Here is a 23636-nt window from a genome sequence, read left to right on the forward strand (position 1 = left end):
TCCCGTTCGACCTCCCGGGTTGCGGTTGGTGTGAGCAGCGCGGGGTCGCGGGTGCCGAGGCGCTGCTTCTAGCTCTTCATGTAACGCGCTCTTTGGGCAAGATCCATCTTTGCAGTCCTTTAAAAACTGTTCCTAAAATACGTAATTCGCGTGCACACGCAGGAGCAAAAATAAACAAATAAACAGGTTATTTTGTGCTGCTATTCAAAGAAGATTTCTCATCAGAGCATGTGTGTGGTGTGAGGATAGTCCGAGAGGTGTTGCTGCGGCTGCGCTTGCTTGTTTGTTGTGAAGCATTAACGGCTATAAAGGTGATGTTGTATTTGTGACATTAGTGTTTGTCACGTCTGTGTTCATTGAGACGTGTCCATCACCTCCAGGAGGACAGAAGCTCATCTGAGGGCCCGTGTGGGGCGTCCCGGGGGGAGCGCAGGGACGTGTCCCGGGAGCTGCTGGGGAAACGGCCCCAAAAGGACCGTTCGTTGGGAAGCAGAGGCAGGAACAGGCTTTGAAGATGCTGGTTTTAAAATGTGGCAGTTGTTATTTCTCATATGGGAGTGTGGAGAAAGTCTTGCCTGGGGTTGGATCCGGACACAAACACGGGATGCCAGGGGCTTCTTTGTGTGCGTAGCTTGCAACAGGTGGGTTAGGAAAGTAGAACAGAATGGGAAACAACAGAAAAATGTGTACTAAATGTAGTATAAAAGTAGACATTTCAATTTACTTTTGAGCAATAACGATCTTGCTAAATACCTTTTAAAGCTCTGAATGGGCAGATTCCTTTTACCAGTTTCCTCATTTCTTATGTATCTTGTGCCTAACAGGGATTCTGAGACTTTGCAACGCAGAGGAGACTCAGACCAAGAGGAAATTTGTGATGAGGTTTCCTCATTTAAGTGTGAAGTGAGATAATCCTTCTGTTATACAAATGGCAGAAAAGGCATTTTTGCTTTGCCTCTCCATAGCCAGTACCACTTGATTTATTTGTTTTATTATTTTGAAGTGCGTATGCCCGTTGTTTGTGTAATGAATCGAAAGTTTTGGTCCATTGCTTGTTTAAAAATTCAGTGACCTCCTGTTAAATGACATGAAACACACTTTGTAAGTCTGGTGGATATAAAAAGTATGCTTTTCCATGCATGCATGTGTTGGGAAAAGGAAGGTATTTTCATTTCTTTTTAAATCCACACCACTCAGGTAAGAAAAAAGTTGTTAGTGTTGTACAGTTTATACTTGTTTCACATTAATTGGTGTTTATAAATACTTCAGAAATCTTGGGGTTTTAGGTTTTTTGAGGTTAAAGAGCACGTCGGGGCTTGCCATGAGAAATGAAGTATTTGTCTCTCTGCCCAACATGTCTTGGTCATTTTATTATCATGCAATGGTTAGTTTTCGTTAATGCCATTTATAAAAAAATTAAGTCGAAGAGGTGCTTCGACCATGGGGGTTTTTTGCATGTCCTGAAGCAGTTTTTAGTGGCTGGAGGCCGTTAGTCCTTCAAACAGGCTATGGCAGAGTTTGAAGTTCAGTGCACAGAGACTGTTTTTGCATTTTGTTTGTTCTGCCACTGTTTTGCTACTTGAACATTAACCTTTAATAGAGCTAAATTAAATATACATGTCCTGATGAATAATTATGAGATTGCAAGCATTTTCATTTTGTACATAAAGCTTCTCAGGGATTGCAAATCTGACTAAAGGTTTAGTCATTATTCACTTCGTAATGCCCGTGTTATTTTTGTCCTTTAATTCTTCACTGATTTAAATGTAAAAAGCCCGGAGTATTTGGAGCAAAATACCTCTTGTGAGTGTCCCGGCGTTTTCCAGGGGGTGTGTTAATATGAAGGGGGAGAAGCGCACCCGCAGTTTTGTGAAGTTCGATTCTTTCGTTGAGGCTTTTTAACGCAGTTTTGTAGAAGCTGAAGATCCCTGCCTGATATGTTTTGTGGTTCCTGCAACCGTTTGAGCCGTGGATAGACTGAGGCAATCCAGCCTTTCTCGGTGTGCGGCAGATGAATGTCCTGGGCGCACGGGGTGACAAAGCGGCCGCTCAGATAGAGGTCAACAGACCTACAGGGCAGACGGGTGATGTTGTGACAGCCCCCGCCTTAATTGGCCCCTACATAAATATTGCAGGGCCTTTAACTCGTGCTGCTGCCGTGACTTAAGCTTTATGTTTAATTCCTTACCTGTACCCCTTGTCTCTGCCACAATAACATTTTAAGTTTGATTTATTATAAATATTTTAATACAGATAATAATAACGAAAAGTATTTGGCCTAAAAAGCATAAATGAAAAAGCTGTGTAGTCATAAACTATGTATGTACAGAGAACAGATGACAAGCAACCTAGATTTTGTATTATGAACAGGGTAATGCCATAAGCTGTTGAAGAAGCGAAGTAACAAAATGCAGCAGGCTGCTACTTATAATGCCTCTGAGCTCAACATAACCCAGTACTATTCTTTTATAAACTATGAAACAACGCTGGCATATTGAAAAAACACACGGGCTCATGCTTAATGTGTTAACAGAGGTACAATAGACTTATTATGTGTTTCCAGAGACTGAGGGTGGTCTGAAAAATTAATGACTCTGGTGGTTGAAAATTAAGTGAACTCCCTAATATATACTGTTGTTGATCCACTGAGTTTGGTGTTTAGCATTCCTCAACAGGAGACTAAATCTCTGCAGCCATTTCACAAGAGATGCTGGCGCCCATAACAGAAATGTATTGAATAATCTTTTGTAAATCCACCGGACTGCAGCGCTTTCCTATTCTGACTGGGAAGAGGTCCCAGAGTAAGTCACGTCTGTCCACGTCAGGTGTGTGCTGAGGACTCTCTTGAGCAGAAGGGGATGAGCATCAGAGAATTGTGACTGAGAGGACGTGTCAAAATGACGTCTGATGTCTGTTCACTTAGTAGTAGAAGAAAAAGGGGGAACAAGAGCCGCAAACCCCAAGGTTCATGTCAGTGACCCCTGCAGTTCCATTGCTTTTTACCCAAAACCCCTTGTTTTGCAAACAAACTCTTGAAACTCGAGACTCTGAGGTGCCCTCGTACCCTGGGGATCAGCACCTGGATGAGGAAGGGACACCCCAGTTTAAAGGGTAATTGATACACTGGACCATCTCTGGTGTTTAAAGCTGAGGAACATGCAAGAATAATAACACAAAGCAGGATCCTACTGGCGTTTAAACTGGATATTAATGGAGAAAAGAGGACACTTGCGCTCTGAACCGTGTGAATTGCAGGAGTGTTGCTCTTATCTTACGTTGCGTTTTACTGTTTCTTTTTCAGATCCAGTTCCAGCCTTGGATTTAGGGCAGCAGCTTCAGCTGAAGGTTCAACGTATGCACGATATTGAAACAGAGAACCAGAAACTTAGGGAAACTCTAGAGGAATACAATAAAGAATTTGCCGAGGTGAAAAATCAGGGTAGGTTGCAAATGTGTTCATTTATAAGCTCTTAATGCATGCTGAAACGTGAAGGCTGGGATTAAATTCAGTTTTATTTCTTACGGGTAGGGTTGACAGTAGCATTGAAATTCAGCAAAGGAGGTATAATAGTCTGTTATAGCCACTTCTGTATTTATGTGTATAGATATGGCTTTGGGTAGAGTTTTGTCTTCTGTAGCACCGGGTCAGAGAAAGGAGCTGTTATTCTGCATATTCACTTGTAGCTCCCTGAAAATTGCACCCCTGACTGACATTGTATGTAGACATTTAGTGAGAGATGGTGCTACTGCTGCCATCGAGCTCAATGTGTGTGTGGGCACGTGTAGCACGTGGCTTTTTACACAGACACGCACAAAAATCCAGTATTTTATTACACACAAATCTGCCCCAAATGGAACTTTTTTGTACCCTGTTTTTCCTCGTCTAAATCTGCAATGTGTTACTGAGTACATTCAGCATGCATACTTTATATTTACTCTAGAGACTATCCATAGGGCAATGTAAATACAAGCTAATACTGTTTAATTATTTAAGTAAGTTTTAATGAGACCAGAGTACATGAAAATACATGAAAATCTCAATGAGATTTAAAGCCTGTTGTGTTTTAGACTGTTCCAAGTTTTCCTGTGATTCGGGAGAAAGTTTCCTACACAAGCAAACAAAATTTACTCAGTTGTACACCTGGGACTTTGCATTTCCATGGTTAATACTCAGCTCTGGGTGGTGGAAAGGTACATTTTTAGGCATTTGGGAAAATGTGGGGTGGTTTGTTTTTACTTTTTAATACGGTGGACCTGTTGCACCCAAGCGGGTACCATTTGAAAGCTACATAGCAACTCAGTTGGTTCTGTTCCATCTCCTTTTCAGCAGAAGGAGTGTATTTGCAGTTATATATTGTGTTTTAATGAGGGGTGAGGACAGGTACCAGCATTCAAGGGTTCGGGCTGGACTGCAGGAGCTGCCGTGTGGGACCCGCGATGCTCTGAGCCCCACAGCGGTTTGGCTGGGAAACTCCAGTTCACTGTGCAGAGGTTTCCTCAGGCTGTGTGTCCTGTACATCCAGGGGTTCATCCAGACAGCAGAAAATATCTCAACTTAGAGTTTTTGACTGCAAACGCTCGTAAACTGGCATTGTTCATTTTGCCCCTGTATTCCCCGCATGTTTTTTTCAGTCCGGTGCAATAGTTTTACACTCTATTTCGAACAGGGGTTAATGAGGTATCCAGGGCAAAGGCTGTTTTTAGTGAAGGGTGCTCTGATCAGTTAATCTCGGTGTTCGGAGGTGTGTAGGAGATACACAGTTCCTGTAAGAACTTCCAAAACTGGTATAAAGGACAATGGCAGCAAGCTGCAGCTGACCTGAACAGTAAAGAAGGCCCTTAATTCTTCACACAATGCAAAGAATTAAACAGTGCTTGTCCAGTACATCTATAGTTAGGTGCCTAAAGGTAAAAATTTGCTTTGCAACAAAAGTCATAATTTTTTTCCCATATTTGTGTATTTCTTGCATTAATTTTTGTGGTTTTGTTTCCACTCGAACGTTACAACCTCGTCAAGATGCAGCTATATGCGTTTCCATGAGGCTGTTTAACTCCGTGCTCCTCCATATACCTGAATATTTCTGCAGACGTATGTCTGAAAATACCTGGAGCAAAGGTGCAACGCGTACATCCTGGCTATGTGTGAATGAGCAAACTGTTGTCTTTGCGAAGGAGCATCCTTTGCTTATTCAGGAAAAGATGACAATTTGTATTACTTCCCGGATCTCAGAGTAGAATTTCCCTTGGCTTAGTAAAAAATAAAAAAGAAGCGACATGTCATTTTCACAACCTATTACGCAGTAATGAGCCTCATCTGATTTTTGCACTGCTAGCAAAATCCTGCCCTTTGTTCAAAAGTAACCAGTTTGCTGGCAATCATTTTTACCACCCTTTCCCCTCTTCTTTGTGCTGCTTTGCTGTAGTTCCCAGGCTGTGGACCTTGTCCTCACCTACCAACAGCCCAGCTTTGCAGTTCTCTAGGTGACTTCTCAAAGTCTGAACTTCGAAAGGCTTATCCCTGGTTTTCTGTGATACTGAGATTCTTTTCCCCAAGCCCACAGGCTTTGCTTTTCATAATAGAGGACATAACAAGATGGATGGATGATGGCAGAGCGGTGGACATGATCTACCTTGGCTTGAGTAAGGCATTTGACACAGTCTCCCACAGCATCCTCACAGCTAAACTGAGGGAGTGCGGTCTGGATGAGCGGGCAGTGAGGTGGACTGCGAACTGGCTGAAGGGAAGAAGCCAGAGAGTCGTGGTCAATGGGGCAGAGTCCAGTTGAGACCTGGATCCAGTGCAGTGCCTCAGGGGTCAGTACTGGGGCCGGTATTATTCAATATATTCATCAATGATTTGGACAAGGGAATAGAGTGCACTATCAGCAAGTTTGCTGATGACACCAAGCTGGGAGGAGTGGCTGACACTGGAAGCTGTGCTGCCATCCAGAGACCTGGACAGGCTGGAGAGTTGGGCAGGGAGCAATTTAATGAAATATAACAAGGGCAAGTGTAGAGTCTTGAATCTGGGTAGGAACAACCCCAGGTTCCAGTGTAAGTTGGGGAATGACCTGTTAGAGAGCAGCGTAGGGGAAAGGGACCTGGGGGTCCTGGGGACAGCAGGGTGACCACGAGCCAGCACTGGGCCCTTGTGGCCAGGAAGGCCAATGGTACCTGGGGTGGGTTAGAAGGGGGGTGGTCAGTAGGTCAGAGAGGTTCTCCTGCCCCTCTGCTCTGCCCTGGTGAGACCACACCTGGAATATTGTGTCCAGTTGTGGCCCCTCAGTTCCAGAAGGACAGGGAACTGCTGGAGAGAGTCCAGCGCAGGGCAACAAAGATGCTGAAGGGAGTGGAGCATCTCCCGTGTGAGGAAAGGCTGAGGGAGCTGGGGCTCTGGAGCTGGAGAAGAGGAGACTGAGGGGTGACCTCATTAATGGTTGCAGATATCTAAAGGGTGAGTGTCAGGAGGATGGAGCCAGGCTCTTCTTGATGACAACCAATGATAGGACAAGGGGTAATGGGTTCAAACTGGAACACAAAAGGTTCCACTTAAATTTGAGAAGAAACTTGTTCATGGTGAGGGTGTCAGAGCCTGGCCCAGGCTGCCCAGGGAGGCTGTGGAGTCTCCTTCTCTGCAGACATTCAAACCCGCCTGGACACCTTCCTGTGGAACCTCAGCTGGGTGTTCCTGCTGTGGCAGGGGGGTTGGACTGGATGAGCTTTTGAGGTCCCTTCCAACCCCTGACATTCTGTGGTTCTGTGAGTCTTCTGGCAGTCTGACGCTTTTTCCAGATTCCATTATTGTTACAAAGCACACTCTGGTGCACGTCCCGCGTTTCCTCCGATGAGCCCTATAAGGATTCAGCCCTTTCCTGGGGGTGGGATGGAAGGGATTTCGCGCAGGGACAGATCAGGGCACATCACACTGCCCATCAAAGGCTGCGCCATCGCTCTGCAGGTTTACAAATCTCCTCTCGTCCATCACCATGCAAGATAACTTCTTTATCTGAGAGAAAGGTTTCTGCAAATCCCCTGGAAGGCTACAAGTGCACTCAGAAAGTTATAATAGTTAATGCTTGTGCGTAAACCCGGCGTTGATGACGAGTCGGTTAGAACAGCTTGGATATGAAGGGCTGCAGAGTGTCTCTTGAATCTGATCTACTGTTAATACAGCAGTTAAATCCTCACCACCGTATTTTTCACCAGTTGGGAGGCAGAACGTAGCTGTATCCCAGATATCTGTTCAGTTACTGTTAGACTGCATCAGTGCATGGACCACAGGAAAACTGCCTCGTCTTACGTGAGCACAGTTACGTGAATTAACTGTCCTGTGTGTAAGTGCATACTTAAACCTACACTGGGACTTTATTAATCTCCACTCAGCAGAAAGCTAATTTGAGACTAGTCAATAAGGTGATATTATATTTTACAATTGATTTTTTTATCTTTTTTTTTTTTTTTTTTGGTAAAGTCATGTGAAGAGGCACCTTCTTCGCCGTGCTTTCCAGCAAAAACCCTATTGATCCTTCTCAACCTAAACACTTAAAGTTCAATTTAACATTTAGGGAGTAAAAGGTCTCCAAAGGGACTCATATGCATTGATTTTGTGTCAGAGTTGAAGAGCTGAAGTTTAAAACACACTGAGCCTACAGGGTAAAGAAAGCCTTGTGTTGTGGAACCACGTGGAGCTGTGTAAACTCATTCTTCCCCTGTTGTTTTTCTGCAGAGGTTACAATAAAAGCACTTAAAGAGAAAATCCGAGAATATGAACAGACCCTGAAGAACCAAGCAGAGAATATAGCCCTTGAAAAAGAACAAAAGTTACAAAATGATTTTGCAGAGAAGGAGAGGTGAGTGTGCATGTGTGTCCGTAGGTATCGCAGAGGAGCAGAGATGTATTTTTCTGTTTAATCTTCCCGGCCAGGACTCTCTCTTCAGTGTGCCCAGACAGCTCATATATTGAGCGATTCTGGTGATTTATGTGTTTGACATGGAATCATTTGATACTCAACTTTGCACAGAAAAACAATCGTGAAAGTGTGGAAGTAAAACAAGGACAGATTGTTTCTCCGAGGTAGTGTTGGGGGGGTTCTCATGTTCAGAAGGGTGCAAAACCTGCTTTTATTCTTCAGTAGCTGTATTGTCCTTTGTGACACTAATCTTCCTGCGTTAGCCGACAGTGTAATTCAGTCTGCCATGTCCGCTTTGTGTGTCACGGTGCCGCTGTACAGTCTGTACAACCCTGAGCTCTTTGAGATGAAACTGTACCCAAGAGCCTGGGTAAAAGATGCATCACCCCCGCTCCTATGGTGATATCCAAGAGAGGGGATGCGCTCCTGAATCATCCTGAAATGGTTTGTGTATTCCTGCATGGCAAAATTAAGGAGTACTTTAATTATTTACGTAGATTTTAGGAAGCGTCTTGGATGCATTTCTAATCTCTTGCGAATGAGCAGGGAATGGTTCAATCTTGTAGGTTAGTTGGCAAACAAATCAGGCAGGACAAGCCCAGGGGTCTCAGGAGGGAATTCTTTCAGGCTGCCTTCCCTGCCTTGAGAATTTATGTGTCCCATGGAGCAATAACACTGGTGCTGTAATATGTTCAGCTTAGTGTGGAAGCCCATCAGTTTACACCAGCTTTTTAGTTGGTGGGTTGGTTGTTTAAATTCAGAACTGAGTGGGAAGAATCTAACAGTGAATGCAAAGCTTTTTTTTAATAATTAGCATGTGAGCACCGGCTCCAACAAGTGCAATTTGGATATGCTTAAAAATAAAATGCCAGGTTGTGGAATGCAAATAACTAAAAAGTGTGTATAAGAGAGATTGCGAGTTCTCAACATATGAAATTTGTTATAAAGGGAACTGACGCTTGTTCCTCACTATAGTTATTAATTAACCTAGTCAGTATTGTCAGGGAAGGAATTTATGCACCCAGTGGAGTGCAAGTAGGATGCTGGTAACTCCCTAAGCCATTTCAGAATCCTGAAATCTGCAGAATATCTTAAAAGCAATGTCCTAAAAAGCAGCGACCCCTGGGAAGTGTTGGAGCAGCTCCCTTTCAGAGATGGGTTGTAGAACTCCTATCGTCTCGCCTTCGGCAAAGAGTGTAGTGACTGCACGGCCAGATGATGTTCAAATGTGTGTAACTGCCACAAACAACAAAATATTGCCTGTGGACACAAGAGATGTGAGCATATTAAAGGTTTCCTCATGTTGTATAGAAAATATCAATGTGAGATTTGTTTTGAAAGATGCATGTTTTTCTAAAGAGTAGCTAATAATGTTACTGCATTTGGCATCATTACAGCTATGATGAAACAGCTGCTGCATCTATTCAGTATTATCAGTTATGGCAACAAATTCCTTCGTTATGACAGTAAAACGGAAAAGTATCATTCTTCTTGTACTAACTTTGTACAACAGAGGGTGCTTGGTGACAATTTTCTTAATGTGTGTGACATTTCCAAAACAAATTATGCTCAAGAAAACCTTCCACTAAAGTTGTCATTTATATAGCAGTCAACTCTTGTATAATGTTCACAGCTTATGTTATGAGGTGGCTACACTGTTAAAATTTTAATAAGTGGGACTGCAAAGTATGAACCGTTCTGCAGCGCGACGTGATTTATGGGTCCCATTGAAGCACCTTGTAGCCTGCGTGGTGTTGTCAGTTGTCTGATTACGCTTGGGACGTTTAATCGCTCTATCTTCCAAATTTGCAACATACAAGCAAGTTGTTTAGCATGATTACGAACTCTGTTCTCGCCTCTTCTCTTCCCATTACAGAAAATTGCAGGAGACACAGATGTCGACAGCCTCGAAGCTGGAAGAAGCTGAACACAAAGTTCAAGCTCTGCAAACAGGTTTGGCATTGCTGTTCTGAGCTATAGCAGTGATCGGGCTGGAGGGGAGACGATAGAGATGGTTCTCGTTGTCTTTTGCTCTGGTTTCACACATTTCTGAACCATGATAAGTACATATACTGGTCTGGGTTTGGTACGGACCCGGTTTCTACCCCGTGTGTCTTGCCTGTTACTATGACTTGCTTGCCATTAGTTTTCCTCTTCATTTCTTCACACTTAAAGGTCCCAGGTCTGGACACATTTGGTTTTGCTCACTATGAGAACACAAGAAATGTTATTCCCTGAATTACTGCAATAAATATTTCAAATTAATAAGCAGTTTGGCCATCTGAATAAGAAATTAATAATGTCTAGCTTTGTTAAGTAGAAACGGAGAATTTTTGCAATATAAAGAAATAACATAAGAAATTGTGAAAAATCAAAAGCTGTGTTTTTTTCTAAATCAGAGTAGGTAAAGAGATAAAGCAAATAATTTTTCTTCAGAAGGTGTACAGCTTGCTTTATCGCTGAATAAAAAAAATATGGAGTAGTCTTTCTGCTTTTCGCTGCTGTTACAGTGCTGTAATACTTCATGTTTATGCCTTTTAGCCTTGGAAAAAACCAGAACAGAACTATTTGATCTGAAAACAAAATACGATGAAGAAACGACTGCAAAGTAAGATTTCACTGTTTTCTTTCTACGTCTTCCTTCAGGGTATCGCTGCTTTTTTGTTTTGCGTCTGTCTGTTGGAGACAGACGAGATGGAAGAGGTTCAGGAGCCCAAATTTGTGGGAAAACATGGTCGTAATTTGGCCTCCTATAGAGAGATTATTAGTTTTCATATTTTCTTCCACCCAACAAGCCACTTTTCCTGGCACACATGCTGCTGCATTCCTGGTTTCATTCTCAGGCGCCACATCTACTGTGTGTCCCTTACACTACGGATCTTTTATGTTTTATTTAGAAATAGGGCAACTTCACAAATAAGATGTTTACTGTGATCTTCCGATCTTGGAGGAAATAAAATGTAGTTTAGTAAAGGGTTCCGTTGCACTGTTAGGCACCCTGGTACTTTCTGCTTTGTCAGTAGCAGTCATCACTGTCAAATTCACCCCGAATTACAGAGTGTAGCTTTTTTGGAACATTTTTCTTGTTTTCAAGCAGAACATGAAGGTAGTCTCAAAAATATATACCCTTGTCTTCTTAATGGCTACTGGTTTCAATTATCCCCTGGTTTTATTAACAATCAGTGCACAAAACAACAAAAGAGAGACAGACTTCTGCTGTTTGTCTCTGAACCCTTCATATTAAAGGCAAGTTTGTAATGAGAAGGAATTGTCACGATCAGCAGAATTAAGCCCAATTTCTGTGTCTGGAAAGGGGTTGGGAAGGAAGAAGCCATTTCAGGTGGGTGTCCTCTGCTTTTGCCGCTAGGTACGAGCTTGCTGCTTTGCTCACAGCAATCCGCATCGTCCAGGCTTAGCAAAACCAGTCCAATTAGCAACAAGGTTTAATTTCTTAGGGCATGGGTCTGCGAGCGCCGAGGATCCGATTCCCCACTGAGCACACGGGGAGCTTGGAGCTTACAGAATTCAGTCCATAGTGGTTAAGAATCGGCGCTCGGAGTTGAAACACCTTTTACATCATTCGAGATAATCTTTTAGGTAAATTTGGGGTTCGCTCTGTGAGTCCAGTTTCCTTTGAGTTCCATAGGAGGTGATCAAAAGTATTTTTGTTCCCTGATTGATTTCATCCTTCGCTAAGAGACACATACTAATGATGTTTCTGATGGAGCCTTAAATTACTGCAGATTGCCGCCTTTTTTCTGTCGCTGTTATTTTGTCTTGCGGTCGCTTTTGTGGGAACAGCAGAGATCAGGGCTTGGCGGTTTGTCAAGGTTTCAGGCAAGGCGGCAATAAACCGTGGCAGACACTCCCTGTTATCCCCTTTACCTCCCGCCACCCCTTCCTATAGATCGGAAAGATGATAAGAAAGATAAGGGGGAAGGAAGAGAGACTTAGACTTCAAGTTGGAGAGTTTTAAAGGGTTTTACTAATGATACTAATAAATAGAGAATATGTATACAAAATATACAAAACCAATCTCAAATGCTCGATGTGGAGTTGGCGTCACTCCAGCAGCAGAGCTGGGTGTGCGGAGCTGGCGGCTTCACAGCAAACTGGAACCTGGGTGCAGGATGCAGGACCTGAGGCCTGTGGATCACAGGCAGACAGACAGACAGACAGGGTCCTCTCTGGATGCCGGCCATGGTTGAAGAGCTTGATCCTTGTGATCACCCTCTTACATAGGGGGTATGACGATTATGGGATGGAATACTTCTGTTGGTCAGTTCTAGTCACCTGTTCCATCCACCCCTCCTCAAACACGCCCGTCTCACAATGGAACATGGGAAAACTTATCAGTCTTTCTTAGCTACCATAGGAATAAATCTAAACACGAATTTCTTCAGCATTCCGTTGGTCTCTTATCAGCACCAAGTGCAGCATCCTGGGAAGAATATGCAGGCTAAAACTCAAAGTACAGGCACCTAGAAGAACTGAGCTGAAAATAAAATCAATACAAGAGAACCGGTCTTGGTTTTACCAAAACCAGGACACGGTTACAGGCACTGAACCTAATAACCCCTCACCCTTTTCACGTCTTTATTTGCAGAGTGTTTGCTTCATTTTTTAATACTACTTCCCTAAGTACTGTGATTCCTCTTATACTGAGCAAAAGATGAACCCTAAACTGTTCGTTTGCATTTCTAACGTGTTTTGTTCTTTCAGAGAGATTCAGGCAGAAATATTTTCCTATGATCTTAATTCTTACCTAACACATACAGAATTCCATAGAATTAGTAGCATCTCCAGTAACAAGAAGTTTATTGTGTTGTGTAGCAGAATGGATGTGGAGGCTGGGTCTGGAGTATCGTGATCGTAGAGCTGAATCCTGAAGCAGACATTAAGCATGTGCTTTATCTCCCGAACTAATGTACTGTGAAAACAAACTTGTAGGACCTAATAACAGCAGAAATATTTTATCATTGTTTTGGATATTTATGGCAGGAATAGTTCTTGCATAACACCAGTCATCTGCGGCGTTTGTAGCCCGAATTTTGCAATATGGAAACCTAGAAAAACATGAAAAGGGAACTGAATGTAGACAGTCATCTATTTTAATTGTAAAAGCCGGGAGAAATGTTGAAAAAACACCAATAAAAATGGTGAAAGACAGTTTGATTCTCTTCTAAAAAGAAACCCTCTTTTGATCTAAGTCTGAAAAGCTACTTGTATTGCCAATTTTAATTTTATGTTTTAAAAACATGTGATTTTTATCTTAGGCCAGAATTGTTAGTTTTACAGACACTTATTTGATGCAGATGAATTGGAATGCCTTCAGGAACAAAAAAAAAATAGAATTGTCAATTTTTTAAAGCTAACGGGACTTTTAAGATTTTTGGGCTTGGAATAAAGTTGTCTTTCAACTGTTGGTAAAAATCTGTCGAACAAAAAGCAAAAAGATAAAAGAAATCCACAGCAAGAAGCCTTCAGTGTTAGCACTAAGAAGTCTGGATTTTGTCTCAGCAACTGGTCGTTGTGATCTTAAAAGCTGGAAATCGGTGTGTCAGCTTGTTTGTTTGAAAAATGTCCCCGTGCAAAGTGAGGTGGGGAGGTACCGCTGAACTCCAGGCTGCAGAGGCGGCTCCAGATGAGATCGGTTGCTGGAATAAAAGTCTTTGATGGATTAGCTTCTGTCATCCCCGCTGTTCACAGTCCCTGTTCCAGCAGGTGAGTGTGTCCCGCACACACCCCCGTATAGGGCGCCGAAGGTGTTAATGGCAAAAAAAAGCGGTTTATTATGTGCAGTCATTGCCGTCTGTCAGCTGGAATATCAGGAGCTGAATTTGACAAGATGGCAGCAGCAAAGTTTTCCATGTGTAGGCTTGAAGTAAAATGTAATTAGCCTTTATGTGCAGAACAAGGATCCATTGATGAATACAGCTGGTCTTTGTTTTCTTCTGTCATTGAGTGTGGGAGGTAAAAGTGTTCTTCTTCATGTTTATTAATACAAGATTCCTTAGACAAATGGCAAGCACAGTTTAATATTTGTTGGAACACAGAGGGGCTTGCCAAAACAGTTGTTGTGTAAGAGGATTTCAAGGTTTTCAGATTATAATCATCTCTGGGTTAAATAAATGAATGATTACTCTGCCTTTTTCAATTAAAGAGGCACATCCTCTCTCAAGGCCTGATACCGATTTTTGTTTGCTGCCCCACACGTTTCTAGCGGCAAACCTGGGTTTAACCAACACTGATGAGCTCGATCTGGAGATTCTGCTGGAGCTGGGACTGAAAAGCAAACTCAGACTTGAGTTTCGGGAAAATTAAAGCATGTTGGGCTTTTTTTTTTTTGATTCCTTAATGCAACAGACTTGGTTTTTGCTCTGTAGAAAAGGCAACATTCTTGTACGCATTTCCCTCATTTTCTGGGGACAAACTGTTCTCCTTGCTAATGCTGCTCTTTCATTTCTGGGTCACTGCAGAGTCCGAGCGAGTGCTTGGGATTCCCAGCCGAGCTGCTCGTGTTCCCACCCAAAATGGTCAAATTCCAGGTTCAGATCAACTCCAGAGCCACCTCTTTGCTCCGACCCCTCCTCTCCCCAACCTAAATGAATTCTAATTGGAAAAGGATCTTGTGTTGCAGCACAGACAGTAGGCTTGTTACACGACTGTTAACATGTGGGTTGAGGCTCCCTGCCTTTGATGAAAGAAAATATTGAATTTCACTGAAATGCTGTGTTTTCACCGGTAAACATTAAGTAGTCTTGTGAGGATTTTAGGTGCTGCCCCCCCACTTCTGCAATAAAATCCTTCATAAGCAACACAAAGCAAAAGATGTTTATGTTAAGGTTGTCAAAGCAGCTCTGCTACCGGTTTTGTTATGGATACGGTTTTCTGAAAAATGCAGACTTTTTGTTCTTCCAAAAGTAACATATGCATAGAAAACACAGTGGAGGAGAAAGTTTTCATATTTATTCAAGGAATCATCCTAAAACAACTGCTTTCAAGGACACGCAGAAGTATATTTTGCCTTCCAGTATATGAAGCAGAGAATAGATGCCCTTGTATAGATGAGACTGATTATTATCTCTTTTGGCAGCGCAGCTAAGGGTGACACGGGAGGGCATGTTGGTGTAGCATCATTAAGACTGTACACTGGTGCAATATTGCACATCACCCCACCATATAGATCCAGCTGACTCATTTCAATCCTGGACTGCATTTTAATGGAAACTAAACCTGGAAATGAGCAGAGTGCGGTTGATGAAGGTGCGCGGGCTGCCGGTCCCTGCTCTGCCGTAAAGGAGCGTTTGTCATTGTTTTCAGGCCTGAATCTGTAAACTTGACTCACAAGTTTTCAATATCAGTATTTAACACTTCTTTTCTTCATGCCTGTTTTCATCCCAACTGAAAAGAAATCCTCAATCTACAGAAAGTGAGAGGGCTTAGTGTGTTCATGTGAATCTTCTGTTACATTGGGGCAAATCTTAGTCAACTTCGACTTCGGGGCAATAATTCCTAATACATAGTGAGAATTGAATTTGGCCTATGAATTATTTACTTTAATATTTTTAGCAAATCTTTGCTGTGTAAGTGCTGGCTGGTACCAGTAGGTCGCTTCTCAAACGTTTGTAGTCTTTCATTTTAACAGTGCTCAGGGTCAAACTGAATGAAAAATAAAGTCGTGCTCCCTCCAGCATCACATAATGACCGTGATCGATGGTCTCAAATGTGGGTTCTCCCCATTGAACATAAAATACTTTAGTTAGGGTGGTTGTGCTGTACATGACATGAAATAGCTTCAATTTGCTGTGCCTTTAACATCTTAAAGTTTCTTATTTCCTGTTCTTTTGATGAGTCATTAACTTCTAATGCTTGTCTCTGGAATTATTGCTGTGTGTAAAGTGATTGCCCTAAAAACAGGAGATGGAGAACTTCACAGGCTTCTCTTACAGCTTTTTCTCTTAAATTCCCGAGTCATACTGGTATCAGTGAAACCCCAGCAGTAGTGGTAACGGGGGATGAGAAACCAGGGAAGATGTTACAGAGAATTAGTTTTATTTTTAAGAAAAAAAAAAGGGGGGGGGGAGAAAAACTGAATGTCTTAAATCCTACATAACGCTGTGTCTGCATTTTATAATTTCAGATCACAGAATCCCAGAATGTCAGGGGTTGGAAGGGACCTGGAAAGCTCATCCAGTGCAATCCCCCATGGAGCAGGAACACCCAGCTGAGGTTCCACAGGAAGGTGTCCAGGCGGGTTTGAATGTCTGCAGAGAAGGAGACTCCACAACCTCCCTGGGCAGCCTGGGCCAGGCTCTGCCACCCTCACCATGAAGAAGTTTCTTCTCAAATTTAAGTGGAACCTCTTGTGTTCCAGTTTGAACCCATTACCCCTTGTCCTATCACTGGTTGTCACCCAGAAGAGCCTGGCTCCATCCTCCTGACACTCACCCTTTAGATATCTGTAAACATTAATGAGGTCACCCCTCAGTCTCCTCTTCTCCAGCTCCAGAGCCCCAGCTCCCTCAGCCTTTCCTCACACGGGAGATGCTCCACTCCCTTCATCTATATTTGTTACAAGTTTTAATTGTGCCTTACGTGAAACTCAACAGACTGAAAGTCAGTAGTTTGCTTTAAAACCTAAAAATGAAGGTGAATGAAAATACTTTGGAGATCTGCTTCTGATTTTGATCTAAAGCTCTTGTGTGAAATAGGGCTTGAAAGCCCATGTGGAAACCAGTGGTTTTTGTCGGATTTCTGGTTCAGCCTACAGTCAAACCAGAGAAGTTGTGAGATAGTATGTTGTGGGGAATGACTGTAAAACACTTCGTGAAATACCGAGTGTTGCTTTGAAATGTCGCCTTCACTTTTGGGTTGGGAAACTGAGGCTTGAGGAGTATAATGCTCAAAGCCCGTAAGTCTGGTCTTGGCTGGAGTCTGGAAATATGCAGACATGAGAATCATAAACCACATGTGTGTATATATATATATAGATTTCAAAGGGTGCATTTCTGAGAACTCCAAATAAGTGGAGCATTTAGGGTTTGTAGCAGTTAGTGCCGTAGCTGGGCTATATTGTCTTTTTTGGTACACTTGTAATGCTTGCAATTAGTTAATGTAACTTCTTGACAGCACAGAAAATTAGTTAATGTAACTTTTTGACAGCACAGAAGTGCCCTCGGACCCTTCAGGGTCTTTTTGGTTTGTTTGCTTTTTAAGCTCAAGTGAGACTGCTCAGCTCCTTTTTCTAGTCTAGCCTAGAAGCTGGTGTTATTTCACAGCCCAGAGTAGAAAAAAATAGCCTTAAGGTATTGCAGCGTACTCTAGTCATCACCCTGTTATCTATAACCTTGAGTTGACATGCGATCCTTAGATGGAAATCTTTAAATAAATGCAAAGCACCGCATCAAAGCGTCTCCAGCTGCTGTGCCGGCCATGCTGTGGGGAGCCCTGACCATGGCGGCAACCGTCCTGGGCCTGCAGCCCCACGGCAGCGGCTGCAGCGTCCGCGGTGCCGGGTCTGGAGATCACAAGGGGCAGAACCATCCTTGGCCGGTCTGTTCTCACTTGCTCTTGCTGGAGCCAAACTTCTTCAGCTCTTTGCAAGCAAATAGACCACGAGCGTGTTCCTGCCAGCAGGAACTGGCTGCTCCTCTGACTCCAGTTTTTTGAGGTGTCTTGCCACAGTAGCTCGTTTTATCTGCAAGAGCTGAGCTTGGTGAGGTGAGCGAGGGCTTTGTGAGGAAGAAGAAGAGTGAGTGGCAGGGAGAGAGTCCAGTGCAGCCATGAAGATGCTGAAGGGAGTGGAGCATCTCCTGTGTGAGGAAAGGCTGAGGGAGCTGGGGCTCTGGAGCTTGAAGAAGAGGAGGCTGAGGGGGGACTCATTCATGGGGATCAATATGGAAATGGTGAGTGTCAGGAGGATGGAGCCAGGCTCTTCTGGGTGACAACCAATGGTAGAACAAGGGGTAATGGGTGCAAACCGGAACACAGGAAGTTCCACTTAAATTTGAGAAGAAACTTCTTCATGGTGAGGGTGGCAGAGCCTGGCCCAGGCTGCCCAGGGAGGTTGTGGAGTCTCCTTCTCTGCAGACATTCAAACCCGCCTGGACACCTTCCTGTGGAACCTCAGCTGGGTGTTCCTGCTCCATGGGGGGATTGCACTGGATGAGCTTTCCAGGTCCCTTCCAACCCCTGACGTTCTGGGATTGTGTGGAAGGAACACCCTTCTCGCACAGACTCGTTGCCCCGAGCACAGACAAGGTCCTTGGGCATCCGTGTCCCAGTCAGCTGAGCTTGGTTTTCATTCAGCCCTTTCATGTATGTCTAGAAATCATAATAGTCTCATTTTTTTGCACGCGAGGCAGCGAAGCAAGAGTTATTTTGGTACAGCACGGCTTCCTTGTGAGGTCTTGTCTGGGAGGGCACGTGGTTCTGCCGCGGCTGCTTCAGCTCAGCTACTGCTGGGCTGGGTCCGTGGGGGAGGCGATCGGGATAAATCCTCGAACCAGCAGAAACGAATGGCTCATCTGTTTCCAATCAGGGCCTGCCCTGCGTGGTGTGCAGGGTTACCTGTTTCCAGTCACAGCGCTCTCCGCAGGCTCTGAGTTGAGCTGGCAGTTGCCGCAGTAGCCGTCTCTGCCTCGCCACGCGTTACCGTGCGGGCTTGTTCTGCTGGCGTTTGCGTGGAGCCCTCCTTGTGCTCTGCAGATGGATTGCAGCTGCTTTTCCCACTCCCACGCGACAACAGTGCGGGCAGAAAAATGAGTCACGGAGCACGTGTTGTGCTTCCGATTCTAATGGAAAGAGATGCCGTCCTGAGCGAGAATGGGAGTTCAGGAAACTTTATAAGATCCCAAGCACTAAAACTTTTATCTTGAAATAGTCTTTTTCTTCCGCCTTTGTGTTTCCCTTTGGAAAGCCACACGTTTGCCGTGGGTACCCCGTGGTTTCATGCAGGTGGCTTTCACGTTCAGCCAGTGCTTGCGTTCGTTGTTTTGTTCTCCTCTTCCAAGAAGAGGGAGGTGTGCGCTGTCACGGGCAGTGCCTGTCCCTGGCACAACCTCCGTGAGCGCGTCCCTCTGCTGTTTCCTCGTTGGACAGGTTTGTCAGCATCTCATTGAACGTACACCTAAATGTGCCTGATCCCATCCCTGCCTTAAGACGTTACTATGGCGCCACAGCTATAAGCCGCCTTAATGCAGAAGCAGGGACATTTTCCTCTCCACAGCTGCTTTAAAGATAAAAAGTATTTCTGTTTTGTATTATCTATATTAGTACTGTTGACGTCAGGAACTTTGGAGTGTTCACTTTACTCAGGGTAGAGGCTGCAGAATGAAATCCTGTTGCTGCATCACCATACTGATCATCCCTGCTGCCTTCATGAGGGCTTTCTAAATTCTGGCCGTCATTTATTTAAATCAAAGACTTCTCTGAGAAGCAGTTGCAGCTTGGAGAGGAGGTCAGCACGTGGCTTGGCTGTGTGGCAAGCGGATGGCGTGTCCTGTCTGGTTCAACCCCTTCTAATCATCCTGGAGACCTAAGAAATATCGTCTCATTTACATGTCCTCTGATCTCAATTAAAAGACAATAACACCATGTGGCATTGCAGTTGTGTATGCCACAAAAAATACCTGGTATGATGAAACTGAATCTCATTATCTAGATGAAATTTTTTAAATACTTGTTGTAATGAATGCATTTTTTAAAACAGGATCTTTGAGTAAGAAAGTGAGAATCCCCAACCTGGGCTGGGAAGCAGGACTGAGCACTAATTCGGGGATTTGGAAGAGAAGGATGTTGACCAACTTGTGGAGCAGAGGGGATAAGGCAGTTTGGTGCAGACACCAAAACCAAGAAAACCAACAGACAGCATGCAGACCTGTTAATAACTTCATTAGCATTCGTGTAAAGCATTAAATAAACAAATGCTTTTACAATGTTATAAACCTGATATCATTAACCCTTAACATTTGTCGAGTGTGTCTGTGCAGGGGCAGTTCATAGCAAAGGTGATGATTTTGCGGCTGTGCAGCCTGTCCTCTCTTTTGTTTTTCTTAAGAGAAACTGAGTCACAGGGAGGTTGGTCACAGGGCGATCGGTGTTGCAGCAAGGATCAAAACTTAGAAATCAAGTCACTGGGTAGAAGAAAAGACGACTCTGTCCCATTTTTTCCTTAGGTCCACCTTCTCGATGCCCGCCATGAACTACAGCTGATCAAATCTCACTTGCAAGTTTTAAATGGCTGGTTGTTAACAAATTTTGAACAAAAAAAGAAATTTACCTGAAGCTTTGCCTTGGGCATACTAATCTTATCTAGCATTTTTTCAGTGACTTGTACTAGATGATCTTTGGTTACTTGTGATCACCAACTATGCAACCCATCTTCATTCCTTCCCTCAAACTAACAAACTTTCAACTGAATAGTTTGGTTTTTTCCTCTCCTAATACAGTTTTTTATTTATTTGTGCGGGGTTTTAGACTGGTCTGGGCTTGATTTCTTTTGTGCTGACTACCAGACATAAATCTCTTCAGTTCCTGGTGGACTGTACCTGCTCTATGGTCGACCTGCTCTCCTGCATCTCCTTCTGGATGAACTTGTGTGGTTGAACTGCTCCTAACCTGGATTGCTGGGTCAGTCTGGTTTCCAACTGCGCCAACAAGCATATGCATATGTATATATATATATGGCTTTCATTTTGTTCCTTTTCCTTCCTTTGATTCAAAATTCAGCTCTGGGAAAAGTGACTCTTTCTATTAGGGCTGGTGCTAGACAGAGTTGCAAGGGAGGGTTGTGAAACAGGTAGATTTCTTTGCATGGTTTCCTCTAGAAATTGTATTTACTGATGTTTCATTTCCTGTGTATTTCCCCGTTTGTGGTATGTGGATTATTAACCTGCCTGAACACAGTGGTTCCACCAGACAGATAACCTGAAGGGCACATGTGGCTTTCATAAAAATGTAACACCCATTTCCATCGTTGTGAACCGTGTCATCCACCAGTTGGGTTCCCATAAATTGCTGTGAAATGCACGCAGCCTTAACCAGTAGTGAGGAGCGTGTAACTTAACAATGGAGTAACTAACCATCTTAATAAATCTAAATTCACTCTTTGCTGGAGACACTTCAGGGAAAATGGGAACAGTTTCTGCAGCCTGTTATCCCACGTGGTTTCGGTAATGTAAAGGGTAAGTAGAGCTGTTCTGCAGAGAGATTCCTACACCCTGCTCTGTGTCTCACCCGCTATGTTCGGGAGCCTCTGTCTCGTGTAAAACAAATAAAAAGCACTACCAAGCAGCCGGTTTTGCAGCCAGAGTGCCCAGCATCCTTGTTCAGGGCCGTCATTAAAAGATTTCATGAAACAGCCTTAAAAATGAGAAGTTTCCTTTCTGAGAGAGAGGGAGATAATTGAACTCATTGATTTGTTTCACGGTTTGTTTGCCCTTTCATTCCCTTCCTGAGGTGCTGTTTGTTGAGGAATGTCTCCAATTGCCAGAAAGACAGTGGGGTGTCTAATATTTCCCCGCCAGCTCTCCTTTCAGCCAGAGCAGAGTACTGTGGCAAACCCGCAATATGAATTTTTAATGCAGAACTTTATAACACAGCCCTTGCAGCACGGCTGCACTACTCTCTGGAGCTTTCAGATTTAATGCTCTGATGAACAGAGCGCAGACTTGGGGCAGTCGACAGCAGTCGGAATTAACCCCTGTGTTACCGAGCGTACAGCAGTTAATTTCCCTGTAGATTAATAAAGACATGGCGGGGGGTGGATTCCAGATACTTCTGAATTGGGAAAGTACCTGAATAACTTGGAATTTTACTCCCCATATATATATATATCTCTATATATTTTTGTTCTCTCACTAATAATGGGAATTTTTAAGGCTATTTACTTTTCCTGGCAGTCATTCTGTGTTGGATAAAACAACACTGACTTGTCCACTGTCTGATCTCTGATAACGACCTGTACTGGTAGACTAGATATCCAAAAAGGGGAAAAAATTAAATTAGGACTGTAATGCATCATTGTAGATTAATTTACCATAGGAATGTTCTTCCAGATCATACCATTTAAGTTGTGTATGCCGTGAATCATGAGAGTTCATCTGAGGGGATTTTGCTGTTTGCCAGATTATCTTTACTAGGTGTGGATGTTATTAGTCCGCCATCCTGTTTACCTAGTGAGGAGTGTAGAGCCCAGCAGTGCAGATCACTAATCCAAATTACTGCTCTTCAGAGCATTAGCACATGTTTGTCAGTGTTGAATTTCGTCTATGGTAAAGCTGCCTGTTCACCTGGCTTGTTTTAGTGTCTGGACTTCTTGTTCTTCTGCAGTCTTGATACAAATAATTCCGCTTTACTACAGTTAGTAGCACTGTGCTGTTCATGGGCTTTTCTAAATCATCCCTTTACTTATTAAACAATACCAGTCCTAATGTATTATCTGGAGGAGTATTGCTTTCAAAATGCTTTAAAGTCTGTGTAGTCTTTGTGTTTTCCATAGCTGGTTGTTTCTGGTGACAGTGTCACAGTGGGGCCTGGCCTTGTTGGGGATCCTGGCAGGATGTTGTCAAGAGAAAAACGCAGCATTTGTAGGTTTAGCTTTGATAACGGGGATGTCTGATGTACTTAAATTGTGGTAGGACTGGTGTAAGCCGGAGAGAATTAGACAGGACACAGAACATGAGAGGTGTTAATGGCATTCGGGAGAAGGACTTAGCGAGGAGTTTGTACTCGGGTGATGTTAAAACATTTGCCTTAAGCCCTTGTGAGCGAGACATGAAAGTTGTTCTTAACCGATACCACAGAACTACATTTACACTTTTTAATCATAAATCAGCATCTCTGCTTTGGTGAAACGTGCACATTTGTTTCAGATGAGGTCTTTTAAGCAGCTTGTCTGATTGATTATAGGCCCAGGATTGTCTTTCTCTCCTCTACTGTTATTACTGACTCATGAGATTAAAGTTTTCAAGGCTTGTTGCTAAATGTAGAGAGATCCCATCATTTCGTTCAGTAGTTCCAGGCATCTATTAACTTTACTTCTATTAAGAAAACCACTGTATTTTGATAGAGAATTTATTTTAAGACTTTGTCTTATGGAAAAGGACACTCCTGTTTTCGTGTGCTGTACTGGTAATTAGCTCCACATCTTATTTGTGTTGTGTCAAGCATGGTACCTAAAACAAGGCTGATGACTCAGTTTTGCCATATGTAAAAAGGGCACATAGGGTAAGGCAAGACTTTATTAATGTGGATAGTCTTTCAGTCCTTGGATAGAAAAATGGAAGCGCTGTTCTGACGCTTGCATCGTAGCCTGTAAAAATAAATGCACGAAAAATAGAGGCACGTAAAATGCATTTGCTGACCATTCATTTGAACAGTGCCATCCATTAGGTCATTCTGTGATGAATGGAAATGTTCTTCTTTCCTGGAGACCACACCAAAAGAAAAAAGATGCGTAAGGCATCATAATGTCATAACAATGCTGTATTACCACTGACTGCCCCATGGCGTGGGCATTATAACTCACTGGAATGGGCAACTTTAATCATTACAGCGTTTTTCATTGTTTTACCTGTGAGGTAGTTTAATGTGGGAGTCTTCTGCTTTTACTGAGCCCAAGTGGAAATATTTATTTAATGAGTTGTAGCAGATTTTTATATGCGTAGTGGTAGAGTTGAGGGGCATGACTCATAGGAAGTAAAAAGATCAACAGATTCAGTG

At 43.3% G+C, this 23636-nt stretch overlaps 1 protein-coding gene across 7 annotated transcripts in view; it reads left to right on the forward strand.

Annotated features, from left to right (window-relative positions):
* Positions 1-23636, forward strand: part of CUX1 (cut like homeobox 1) — a 264153-nt gene that overhangs the window by 126067 nt on the left and 114450 nt on the right. For all 7 annotated transcript variants that reach the window (XM_065853071.2, XM_071816982.1, XM_071816983.1 and 4 more), the window contains exons 5-8: positions 3302-3439; positions 7727-7850; positions 9787-9863; positions 10452-10518. In XM_065853071.2, the coding sequence (XP_065709143.1) occupies positions 3302-3439; positions 7727-7850; positions 9787-9863; positions 10452-10518 (406 nt within the window). The remainder of the gene's footprint in view (positions 1-3301; positions 3440-7726; positions 7851-9786; positions 9864-10451; positions 10519-23636) is intronic.

This window comes from Patagioenas fasciata, chromosome 19 (genome assembly GCF_037038585.1).
Source record: "Patagioenas fasciata isolate bPatFas1 chromosome 19, bPatFas1.hap1, whole genome shotgun sequence".
Taxonomy (NCBI): domain Eukaryota; kingdom Metazoa; phylum Chordata; class Aves; order Columbiformes; family Columbidae; genus Patagioenas; species Patagioenas fasciata.